The sequence below is a fragment of the Zalophus californianus genome, chromosome 8 (assembly GCF_009762305.2).
Source record: "Zalophus californianus isolate mZalCal1 chromosome 8, mZalCal1.pri.v2, whole genome shotgun sequence".
NCBI classification, from domain to species: Eukaryota; Metazoa; Chordata; class Mammalia; order Carnivora; family Otariidae; genus Zalophus; species Zalophus californianus.
In genome coordinates, this window is record NC_045602.1 from 112871393 (window position 1) to 112884639 (window position 13247).

General features: G+C 42.2%; 1 protein-coding gene across 1 annotated transcript; it reads right to left on the minus strand.

Annotated features, from left to right (window-relative positions):
* Positions 1-11275: 11275 nt before the first annotated feature.
* Positions 11276-12837, minus strand: DEFB132 (defensin beta 132). Its single transcript, XM_035729030.1, has 2 exons — positions 12786-12837; positions 11276-11553 (listed from the first exon to the last, which is right to left on the minus strand). The coding sequence occupies exons 1-2, from the start codon at positions 12835-12837 to the stop codon at positions 11276-11278; spliced, it is 330 nt and encodes a 109-aa protein (XP_035584923.1).
* Positions 12838-13247: the final 410 nt, after the last annotated feature.

The window sequence follows — 13247 nt, forward strand, 5'->3', positions numbered from 1 at the left end:
CTTTTTTTTTTTTTTTAAGATTTTATTTATTTATTTGACAGAGAGAGAGAGAGAGCACAAGCAGGGGGAGTGGCAGAGGGAGTTGGAGAAGCAGGCTCCCCACCGAGCAGGGAGCCCAATGTTGGGCTCAATCCCAGGACCCTGAGATCATGACCTGAGCCGAAGGCAGACGCCCAATGACTGAGCCACCCAGGTGCCCAAGGTGACTTTTTCCTGTAATGTCTAGATCATCTTAGTGCCTGGGACATGAAGTCTCTTTTCTTCGACAGGGGAGAGGTCAGTACTACAAATATTTTGTTCCTATTTCTTGTCTTATATTTTGGTATTAGTTGTGGTAACATTCGCTCATGTAACAAACAAACTCCCCAATTCAGCATTTTCACCTAATAGTTTACTTCTCACATACACCCCAATCCACAGTGTGAGGGGGTGGCTTGCTCCTCCATGTAGTCATCTGGGGACCCAAGCTGATGGAGGCCCTGCCACCTTCAACATGTGGCTACCAAGGTCTCCCTGGGTATCACCAGCCTCCTGGAGGCTATTCGGTGGAGGAGGGAATATTTTACACAGAAGGAGTTCGCAGGTCACCAGGAAGTGGTATTAATCACTTCCTCCTACATGCCGTTGGCCAGAACCCAGTCACATGACTCTCTTAAGTGCAAAGACCAGATGTAGTGTAGAGGCAGGAGGGAAAGAAACTAGTTTGGGTGAAAGCTAGCCTAGTTCTGTCACTTTTCCTGTGGAAAAAGATGATTATCATTTCTTCAAAAGTAGGGAAAAAGGGGCAGAGTGTTCTTTCTGTTCTGGGAGCTGCAATCTCACCTTCAGCCACCCTGTGACCAAGGCTGTAGCTGTAAAAACGGATATAGAGATGATGATGTTTCATGTGGTCAGCAGTTGCAGGCAAACTGCAGTTGTCCCATGTGGGAGGCTTAACCTGTTCTCCCTGAAAAAAAATGAGCACCCAAACTATTGGTTCTAATAAAAAAAATCCAAATATTAAAGTTTTTCAATTACTTCTTTTCTCACTTCTGATTTTTTCCATTCTTCCTTTCACTTATAATTTGTTACTATTTTTTTTTTTTTAAGTACTATCCCCAACATGGGGCTTGAACTCACAATTGGAGATCGAGTTGCAGGCTCTGCTGACTGAGCCAGCCAGGCCCCCCACTTCTGTTACTATCTTAAATCTTAGTTACTGTCCTGTTACCATCTTAATGTTATCAACATTGTCCGTCAAACTATGTTTAAGTTGTAACATTATTTAAAACTTGAAAACAATATTCATTAAAAACACAATTGGGTCTAATTTAAACACATTATTAAGATAATACCTACAATGCACTATTTTAATTTGGACTTTAGAAAAGTCAAGGCATTTACATTTAGACTATTTGTACTGATAAAACTTACACAGAGACTGTGGGGTGAGTATATATGGGGTGAGTGATATAAAAGTATATCCTTTTAACTTTTTCTAATTTGATAGCTTTAGAATTAAAAACGAATTATAAAAAGCCTTTAGATATACGTGGATACTTATCAATGTATTAACGTTCCAAAAGGCATTTGAAAATAGTGGACACTGTAACATCTCAATGCAAATAATATTAATGCTAAAAATTACTATAGAAATTTTATTTTGTTAAATCTACTCAGAAAATTTTAGTGGAATTTTAGTTCACATAATTTTATAGTATAACCTGGGTATTTTTATATATGAACCAAGTTGTAAGTCATTAGTTCATTATTCATACCAACCAGAGAAAACTGCTTCTGAAGGCCTCACCTGTTTGGGTCAGGCCTTTATGGTTAATCTCCATAAATTAAGGTCACTTTGACCTAAGCCTTTAATTATATCTGCACAATCCCTTCATAGCTGTAATTAGATCAGTATTTGATTGAATTACCAGGGGACAGAAATCTTGGGGTGGGAGTAAGTTTAAAATTTTACCTTCTGCAAAACCCATGTTGTTATTACATTTGCATATCCTCAAGTGTCATCATAGGTAATGAAAGATCTAATGCTTTATAGAAAGGCAAAGGAAATTAAAAGGTTATCGGCAGTTTGCTTTAGTTTGAAAATCTAATTAAAAAAAACAATAAAACGTGCCATCTCTGTATTTTCAAGACTTTTGACATTCTGTAATCAATGCATCATTATAAAAGAATTGAAGCATGTCTATATTCATCTTCTCTCAAAAACAATTACAACTATTTGTCAACTTTTCTTTTTGCTAATTGGTAAAATTAAGTATTGAAAGCCCCCAAACTGAGTGTCATGGACTGAAAGTTTGTGTCCCGCTCCAAGATTCACAGATGTTGATTCCCAAACCGGGGAATTCCCGGGGCAAGGGAGGGGAGGATCTGGAACCCGCTCCTAACCCAGAGGGCAGGGAGAGACTCCAAAAAGAGGCAGACCCTCCCAGATGGGTAGGTGGCAGGTTCAGTAAGCGAGGGAACTTACCTCCAACGCTTGTCCTGAGCCTTACCGGTTCCGCAAGGCTCCGAGTCCAGATGGTCTCATCAATACAGTGCTCTGTCAAAGGTGTGTCCTTGAAAATGGCTCTGGCTGTGGAGTTGGTGGGCGGAACGACCGTTCCAAGCCCCTGGCAGGGGGTGAGGAACCTCCAAGCTCCCGGGCTCCGCTCCCGGGTCAATCGGCCGTCATGGCCTCTCGATGATCCCCTCCAACAGTACGTCGCAGTCCCAGCTCCCGGTGTGGCTGTACTTGAAGGTGGGGCCTCTGAGGACGTGATTAAGGACAAATGAGGCCGTAAGGGTGGGGTTCTGATCCTTCAGGATTAGTGTCCTAGTAAGAAGAGACCCCAGAGGCAAGCTGGCTGTCCGCCCTGTGAAGACACAGCGGAAGGATTGCCAAGCCGCAAGCCGGAAGAGCTCTTCCAGAAACCTGCCCTGCCAGCCCAGAATCGGCGCCTTCCAGCCTCCAGAACTGTGAGCAAATAGACCTCTGTCATTTAAGCCACGCAGTCTATGGGATTTTGTTAGGGTAGCCTGAGCAGACTAATGCACTGAGAAATACCAACATTTACAGAGTGATTATTTCACACATTTTATTATTTGCCTTTACATTTGGAAATAAGATGATAATTATTAAAATTTGAAAATCGGCGCTTAGCTGGCTCAGTCTGTAGAGCATGCGACTCTTGATTTCCAGGTTGTAAATTTAGAGCCTCATGGTGGGGGTAGAGATTACTTAAAAATAAAAGCCTTAAAAATATTTAAAAATCAATCCCTATATAGGCTATATTAGAAGAGTGGTGGTTCATTCTTTTCTCTGCAGCTTACAAACCAGGGCCATAGAATGTCGTCTTTTTAAAAGGAAAATAAACATTTTATTTTCAAAAACCTCAGTATTTCAGCTTTAGAAGAGAATGCCTTGAAAGTAGCTGCTGTGCCATTTGTCTGGGCTTAATGCCATGGTTATATACGTTGTTAGTTTCATGACTTGCTGCCAATTTGTAGTTTGATAACTCGTAAGTTCAGTTTCTTCTGTGAATACGAGTATACTGAAATATGGAGTATTAAGGACAATTCAGTTTCGTAAGAGCATTTTGGTTTTATTGATTAAAATTCGTCTTGAGGTGGATTAATAGCACAACCTCTTAACATATTTTCCCTCCTCCTTCTCCCTTCCCTCCCTCTCTCCTTTCCTTCCTGGCCAAGAATACAGTCATCTTACGGTTATCCTTGAAACAAGATTCAGAATTATTTTTCTGCTTTGCAAGGAAAAAAAAAACTGGCAAAGAAACGGGGGTAAGCTAAGCACATACCTATTAAAACAGTGAGGGCACCTGGGTGGCTCAGATGGTTAAGCATCTGCCTTCGGCTCAGGTCATGATCCCAGGGTCCTGGGATTGAGTCCCACGTCGGACTCCCTGCTCCTTGGGAGCCTGCTTCTCCCTCTGTTTCTCTCTCTCTGTCTCTCATGAATAAATAAATAAAATCTTTAAAAAAAAATAGTGATCGAGACCGAGCATATTTAGAGCTCTGGGTTCATCTTTCCAAGCATTCCTGCTCCTCGCAATTACTGTTTCAGTTCCTTGTAGCAAAATGACAGAGAGGAAAAGGGAAGGAAAGAATCCTTGTCTTTTTGTAGGAGAATTGTTTGCTTAAGGTATACGTAGAAGTTTAAGTTATACCTCTTGGGTACTTATATTTTAATATTTTATATTGAGATTTTATTTTATAAGAAGTCCACATTGATATAAATTAAAAGTTCACGGGGTGCCTGGGTGGCTCAGTCGGTTGGGCTTCTGCCCCGGGGTCCTGGGATTGAGCCCCGTGTCGGGATCCCTGCTCAGTGGGGAGCTTGCCTCTCCCTCTGCTCCTTCCCCTGCTTGTGCTCTCTTGCTCTCTCTCTCTCAAATAAATAAAATCTTTTAAAAAAAACTTCTTTATTGTCCCAGTGTATCAAAGAGGTTTCTTCCCCCATACGACATTTTTGTAATTGTGTATTTTACTTTTTAATTTCAAAAATTACCATATAGTAAAATGGACTCTTTTGGGCATACAGTTGTCTGAGTGTTAACTACCACCAAAATCAGGATGCAGAATAGTCCTCCCACCTCCCCAGATTCCCTTGGTATCCTTGACTACCACAGGAAGGAATTCTTTCATCTTCTACCCAGGAAATCAAAGCCTGGCTGGCAGGCCAATTGAAGCGGAGAGGGGAAAAGGAACTAGGTGTCTTCTAGATCAATTAGGTGCTCTTTTCAATCCTTCTAGAGTGGCTTTCAGCTCCTCCGGAGTCTTTGAATCCAGCGGCTCTTTGTTCATACTCTCTCCAGAGCAGACATTTGGCTTTCTCTTTATATTAATTTCTCATTGTATTTTGCTTTGAGTAAAGACTGTGAAGTGTCTAATTTCTGCTTTTAATTTTATTTTTAAAATTTTTGATTGCAATTTAAAGACTTTGCCAATTTTTGTGAATCTCCACAGGTTTTTGGAAAGAAATGTTTATTTTTTGGGGCGCCTGGGTGGCTCAGTCGTTAAGCGTCTGCCTTCAGCCCAGGTCATGGTCCCGGGGTCCTGGGATCGAGTCCCGCATCGGGCCCTGCTCTGCTGGGAGCCTGCTTCTCCCTCTCCCACTCCCCCGCTTGTGTTCCTGCTCTCTGCTATCTCTCTCTCTGTCAAATAAATAAATAAAATCTTAAAAAAAAAAAAAGAAATGTTATATACAGCATCTTCTCTAGGATCCCCTCCATGCACTATGGGTGAAGGGAGTAGACAGGGGTTGTGTCTCATCCTTTGATGGTTCACCATTAGTAGCACCATAAGTAATTTTGGTATTGTGCCTTAAAGAAGCAATTTACCTAAATTTTGTGTATCAGTGGAAGTGTTCTTTTTTATAATTATATATATATCTAAAAATTGAGGTATAAATGACATATATTAGTTTCTAGCATACTTTAAAGCAACTTTCAAATATATAATACAATATTATTAATTGTAGTCACCATGCTATACATAACATCTGAGGACTTATTTATTTTATAATTGAAAGTTTGTACCTTTGATTCCCTTCACCCCCCCTCCCAACCACCAGTCTGTTATCTGTATCTCAGTTATTTATTTTTTTTAAGATTCCACATTATTATAGTTATATTCTTTTTTTTTAACTTTTTTATTGTTATGTTAATCACCATATATTACATCATTAGTTTTTGGTGCAGTGTTCCATGATTCATCGTTTGTTCATAACACCCAGTGCTCCATGCAGAACGTGCCCTCCTCAATACCCACCACCAGGCTAACCCATCCCCCTCCCCCCTCCCCTCTAGAACCCTCAGTTTGTTTTTCAGAGTCCATCATCTCTCATGGTTCGTCTCCCCCTCTGACATACTCCCCTTTTCTTCCTCTCCTGTTATCTTCTTCTTTTTCTTTTTTCTTAAAATATGTTGCGTTATTTGTTTCAGAAGTACAGATCTGTGATTCAACAGTCTTGCACAATTCACAGCGCTCACCGTAGTTGAATATAACTAATATAAATAATTAAGTTATAACTAACTTAATTATTTGGAATAACAAGGATAATAAATAAAACATTTATATATAGAATTTATATATTATATACATATAATATAAATATAAACAATATTTTTGACCATTTCTAGTTATCGTGCTGCATGGATCCCTGTGAATCCTTGACAGAGAGAGAGGAAATGAGTAGGAAACTGGAAAATGTTTTGCTAGTTTGAGTCGTGATATGCTTTATAATTATCATGATTCCATTAGGATATTACTTTTTCTTGGTATTGTGTTTACTGTAGAAAAATTAGAAAGTAGAAAAATTACATGTATAAATAATAGAAAACATTATCCATGATCCCATATCTTTGTATATCCATTTAGGGCCTCTTGCTATCAGAAATGTTTTTATGATGATAGAGAAATAATTTACTTGCAATCCCATGCTATTTTCTAAAGAGATTAAGTGCTAAGGAAGGTCATCATCTGCTGACTTGGTTAAGGAAGGTCATCATCTGCCGACTTGGTTAAGGAAGGTCATCATCTGCTGACTTGGTTAAGGAAGGTCATCATCTGCTGACTTGGTTAAGGAAGGTCATCATCTGCTGACTTGGTTAAGGAAGGTCATCATCTGCTGACTTGGTTAGGGAGGGAAGGACGTGAATGGAAGACGTGAGAGGGCAAGATGGCCTTCACATAGGGAGCGGGGTTTGTGGGGGAATTATAGGAAGCGGGCTGGGAATCCAAGGTGTGGGAAAGAGCTGTGGTGAATGGAGGAGTGGAGTGACTGCCAAGACCCAGGGCCCTTGGGCTGAGGTGTCAGTGACTGAAAAAGAACTTGGAAAAAAACCAAGGATTTTTAAAGGGAGTGGTTGTGAAGATTTGTTGGATAGGATGACAGAAAAGGTCTTCTGTATTTCCCCATGAAATCTTCGGTAAAACATTTTTTTCTCATGACTGCATTGTGGAGCTGAATCTACTTTGGGATGTGTTGCATTTCTTCTTTGAGGAGGTCATGGAACAAAAATAATAGCTGTTGATAGAACCCCACCCAGCATTTTGGGTACCTGTTTGTACGTGTGCATGTGTCTTTGCTATAAAATGGGATCAGTGTGACTTTTATAGTGCTCTTTGAATTAATAACACAGTTGGATTCATTCTGTACGACTGAAGAAAGCTCTAAATTTATCCTTTCTAAAGGATGCATAGCATTACGCATTATGTACATACCTACTTTATTTAATACCTCTCATTCCTTGATATTTAGGTAGTTTCTAGTTTTTCACTCTTCTAATCTATGCTGTTAGGATTATGTTTGTACGATACATTTAAAAAAAACATGGATTCTTGGGGCGCCTGGGTGGCTCAGTCGTTGAGTGTCTGCCTTCGGCTCAGGTCATGATCCCAGGGTCCTGGGATCGAGCCCCGCATCGGGCTCCCTGCTCGGCGGGAAGCCTGCTTCTCCCTCTCCCACTCCCCCTGCTTGTGTTCCCTCTCTCGCTGTGTCTCTCTCTGTCAAATAAATAAATAAAATCTTTTTAAAAAAAACATGGATTCTTAAAAACAAACAAACAAACATGGGTTCTTGTTATTTCCTTGGAATATATTCATTCCTAAAATTAGAGTCTCTGAGGGGGAACGCCTGGGTGGCTCAGTTTGTTAAGCGTCTGCCTTTGGCTCAGGTCATGATCTCAGGGTCCTGGGATCAGGTCCCGCATGGGGCTCTCTGCCCAGTGGGGAGCCTGCTTCTCCCTCTCCCTCTGCCGCTCCCCCTGCTTGTGCTCTCTCTCTCTCTCAAATAAATAAATAAAATCTTAAAAAAAAAATCAGAGTCTCTGAGCCAAAAAGCATGAACATTTCTGGGGTCTTTGAAAAGGATAGCTAAAATGTCTTCCAAATTTACCCATTTAGTCCTAAATAGGAGTGTCTGATGACAAGACTTGTTTCTATCTATACCTTGACAAACTTGGGTTTGCAAATCTTTTGAATATCTGACAATCCCATAGATAAGAAAATGAGATCTCATTGTAGTTTTATTTTATTTATTTATTTTTTAAAGATTTTATTTATTTATTTGACAGGGAGAGAGACAGCGAGAGAGGGAACACAAGCAGGGGAAGAGGGAGAGGCAGAGGGAGAAGCAGGCTTCCCGCCGAGCAGGGAGCCCGATGCGGGGCTCGATCCCAGGACCCTGGGATCGTGACCTGTGCTGAAGGCAGACACTTAACCGACTAAGCCACCCAGGTGCCCCTCATGTTTTCCTTCTTACTTTATGTTAACTTAACTATATTTTTAGGGTATCAGCGCTTCATCATATGTGTCTCACTTTGTCATTTGCCTTTTAAGTATTTATGATACTATTATTTTTCTATTTCACTTTGATGTTTATTTTATTTTAATAGTTTTTTTCAAGGTATAATTGACATCCAATAAACTGTATACATTTAAAGTGTCCAAGTTGGTAAGTTTTTGCCTTGTGTATACCCCTGCTAAGCCATCATCTCGATCAAGGTAATGAACACATTCATCACCTGCGTATCCCATGCCCCTTTGTAATTCCTCTCTCCAGTTCGCCCCACCCCCCTCCCTATTCCTAGGCAACCACTGGTCTGCTTTCTGTCATTAGCGCTTGCTTCGAATTTTGGGGAATTTTATATCAATGGAATAATACAGAATACACTTTTTGGGTAATGAATTATTAAAGAAATACAAATTAAGACCACAATGAGATACCACTACACACCTATTAGAGAGGTTAAAATTAAAAAGACTGACTATATACCAAGTGCTGGTGAGGATGAGGGGCAAGTGGACCTGTACTGATGGTGGGAATGTATAATGACACAAGCATCTTGGGGAACAGTTTGGTATTTCTTTAAAAGCTAAACATTCACCTACCATGTGATCCAGCCATTCCACTCCTAGGTATTTACCTAAGAGAAATGGAAGCATAGGTCCATGCAAACACTAGTAACGTGAATGTTCATAGAAGCTTTATTTGTAAATAACTCCGAACTGGACAACCTAAATGTCTATCAACAAATCTGGATAGGGGCGCCTGGGTGGCTCAGATGGTTAGGCGTCTGCCTTCGGCTCAGGTCATGATCCCAGGGTCCTGGGATCGAGCCCCGCATTGGGCTCCCTGCTCCGCGGGGAGCCTGCTTCTCCCTCTGCCTCTACCTCTCTCTCTCTCTGACTCTCATGAATAAATAAATAAAACTTAAAAAAACCAAATCTGGATAAATAAATTGTGGTATATTCACACAATGGAATAGTACTCATAAATCAAAAGACGTGAACCATTGATACATGCAACAATATGGATAGGTTTCAAAATGATATTTTTTGACACGGAAGTTAATATTTTATGCCATATAATCAACTTAATTTTATGTGAATTTTTCCTTTATTGCCATACTTAGAGCTTCCTTGCTCCCAAATTAAATATTTAACTATATAATCTTTTTTTTTTTTAAGAGAGAGAGTGTGTGCATGCATGTGAGCAGTGGGGGGTGTGGGGGTGCAGAGGGAGAGGCAGAATCCCAAGCAGTCTCCACACCCAGTGGCGGAGCCCAAGGCAGGGCTGGATCACACAACCCTGAGATCATGACCCGAGCCAAAAATCAAGAGTCAGATACTTAACCAACTGAGCCACCCAGGCGCCCCTAACTATATAATTTTTAATTTTTATTTTTTTAAAGATTTTATTTATTTATTTGAGAGAGAGAGAATGAGAGAGAGAGAGCACATAAGAGGGGAGAGGGTCAGAGGGAGAAGCAGACTCCCTGCTGAGCAGGGAGCCCGATGTGGGACTCGATCCAGGGACTCCAGGATCATGGCCTGAGCCGAAGGCAGTCACTCAACCAAATGAGCCACCCAGGCACCCCATATAATTTTTTAATACTTTATTTTTCACACTGTCATTTTTAAACCATCCGGACTTAATTCTGGTTTGAGGTATGAGGTAGGGAATTGGCATATAAGTTTTTTGTATGGTTAGCTAGTTTCCAGGGTTGCTTGGAATTGTTTAGGCCTGAGTGTCCTGGTTTGTTTCTCTTGGGTGGAATTTGGCATCTGTCACATAAATGTTATACAAAATTAATGGACATCAAGTGTAAGAGGAAACTTATGTATAATCCTGCTTTCCAACCAAAAAAAAATCATAATTTTCATGAGTTTCATTGTATCATTTGAAGAGATAGTTTGACATAATGGCAACCATAGCATAAGTGCTATTTTGGATAATGTTATTAGTGTGTACTGTATTTTATAAGTATTTTCATTTGTCTATAATTATACATATCATTAGTATATAATATTTCATCATTTAGAGTTTTCTCATTTTCTTGCCATTTTAAATAACATTGCATTGCACACCTTTGTGCCTTTTTGCTTCTTTTGAATTAACTTAACAAATGGATAGATTCCTAGAAGTTATGTTAACTGGATTAAACAAATAGAAATTCTGTTTCTTTGTTCTTATTTCCACTTGGCTTTGCAACAGGGTTATGCCAATTTTATATTGTGGGTGGGCACACTGGAGTCACAGGCATCGTTGCAGAGAGTATTACCATTTTGGATCTATGTATTTTGTCTATTTTATTACACAGATGAGTAAATGAATACCTCATCAGTCAGTCTACATGGCTGACCCAAACATACACTTTTAGCCCTTTCCTTTCTCACCTCATGCTCTGTGGTGGCCGTGGAGGTGCACCTCTCGGACCTCCGTTCCAGAGAAGCTGCTGAGAGTGCGGTTGGTGGATGGCCTCCAGCTGCCACACTACCAGATCCGCAGTAACATTCACCTCCAGGCCACGTTCTCCAGGGGCCGCTCCCAGCCATGACTATGCTCCATGGGGTACAAGAGCCTGGTGATCTCTGCCCTGGTCGGGGCTCCTCTGAGGGGGCGATCCTTGCTTTGAGCCTTTCTGTTAGCCTTAGATCTGCAAACTCATGCTCCTCCTGGGCAGACCTCCTGTCGCCCTCCTTTTACAGGTCCCAGACGCGCATTGCGGTCTGAAGGCTCTCCTGCCTCCTTCTGCTCCTCACCTTCCTCCATCACAGGCCTTTCCCCCCCAGTGAGTCTTTTCATGTCCAATTCCTCCTTGACTTCTGCTCTTGGAGGCCCCAAACTGACACATGCCGGGTGGATGAGCGCACAGGGCAGTCAATTGCATAGGATAGATACAAATTCCAGTGTTTATTAAGTGAATGACAGAGTGATGTAGAAGACAGGAGCTTTGAGATGGGTCATGAATTGGAGCCGCAGAAGGAAGGAGCCTCAACGTTTTATAGGGGTACGGTAGTTATGTTGAATACTTGGCAATGACAGTGGTTTTGGTGGTATACCCATTTGATGCTCCTCATTTTGTCTTTTCGTAGTTTTTCTGCAGTGGTTCTGAACTTTGTGGACAGGAGGTGGTACGATGGTCCTTAAGGGATCTTTGACACAGCACAGTTTGTACCTGTCGCACATGAATATGGATCTTTCCAGGGAGTTGCAGGACATCTTGCAGCGTCCCGGGAACTTGTGCGTGCACCTTGCCCTGCCCCCGCTGGCTGCAGAGGAGAGGACAAGAGCGGAAGTTAAGGGTAGAAGCAGCCCAGGGACTTCCCAGGGGTCGGGGCTGTATAGGAGCGTTTGGCATTTTATTCTGAGATGGATGCTTGAGATAGCTGGCAAATGAGAGGTGGGGAGGCAGGGAAGAGGAGACAGAACTTGCCTTGACTGCCGGCCTTTGGGAACTCTAAGGAGCTCTCCTTCTGCCAATCTTTGTGGCTTTGCCTCTATAGTTAAAGCCTGTACTTTCGCTGTCACTGCTACCACAGAATGTATGCGTGAAATCAGGGCGTGGGGAGCCAGGTCTTCACGTCAGGGAGGAACTTGAACACTTGAAAGGGGGAATTCGGGCTATTCTTACCCCACAGCCTCCACTTTATATGATGTTTCTGCCTCATTTGTTCTCAGGGAATATGAAACTAAATACCAGTCAACCCAGGGCAAAGGAAAAAAAAAGTCACATCATTCCCGAAGGCATTAAAGGGAAAGTGACTGTTGCTACTGACAGGGTATTTGTGCATTCATACACTGCCTGACACCAGGGGCCACTTTCTGGTTAAATCTGAGGGCTTTATCTCAGCTGTCTGCCATCACCTCAGCACTGGCATTTTCTGAGAACCCTCCTCCTCTGGCTTTCTACGCACCCAATGCCTGGCTCTCTGCTTTCTCTCTCTTTCTCTCTGGCTCTGCATGCTCTCTTCACCCCAGGGTTCAAGTTGAGCACCTTGTTTGCCATCCTGTGTGAACTTGCCCTCTGAGAGGTCTCTTTGCCCTGCCTGCCAGCACTCTGTTGGACACGGGGATGGGACCTCTGTGTCTTCCTCCCAGGCTCAGTCTTTCCTCCAAGCACTAACCCTGGGGCTGATCTTAAAGGATGTAAATGGCAGAGAGGGATGCCTTCTCAGCATCTTAGGAGTTTAGTAGATATAGGGAGCTCACGAAAAGTGACAGAAAGATATTTTGGACCAGGTTGAGGCTGACTCTTGTTTTAGAACAGGAAAAACGTTTGGGGGACTGGTCTTTGTATAAGGTCATATATAGGGTGGTGGCTGGGTCCAGGGTATTGAGGCTGGTGGTGAATATTGGGAGATCCCCCACCTTAGGTTGGAACTCAGTAGGGTGAATCCTGCCTCTAAGCCTCAAACTGGCTTGTCTGTCACCAGGTCTATCAAACAGATCTGCTAGTGTTCCTGGCCCCCAGCCCTCCTCTCTCTTCCGCCATCCATTTTACCTGGAGTCCCCAGGAACCCAAAGGAGGCAAAGACGAGGAGCAGGAGCTTCATGGCTGAAGGGGTGGTTTGGGGAGCAGGTGGTGGTTTAATGGCGTCTGGGCCCTGTTTGTGATGTGCGTGGAGCTACTGCCTTTATAGGAGCCACATGATGCCAGGATACTGGGCAGTGAGCCAAGGAAGAGTTCTTTGCCATCCAGAACAGTCAGATTAGATCATAATGTCTACTGGTCTGGAGCTTTGATTGATTTATTGAGCACCTGTATTCTAGGCTGTGGGGAGGGGAGGAGGCAGAACAAAGAGAGTATCAGTTCACAGCACCCATCTTTCAAACTCTGCTTTCTAGCCAGTGTTGGTGAGAACGAGTACTCTCTTTCACTGTTGCTGGGCGTGCTGATTGGTATTGTTTTGCTTTTGGAGAGCAACTTGGCAATATACATCAGAAGTCTTGAAAAATGCCTATA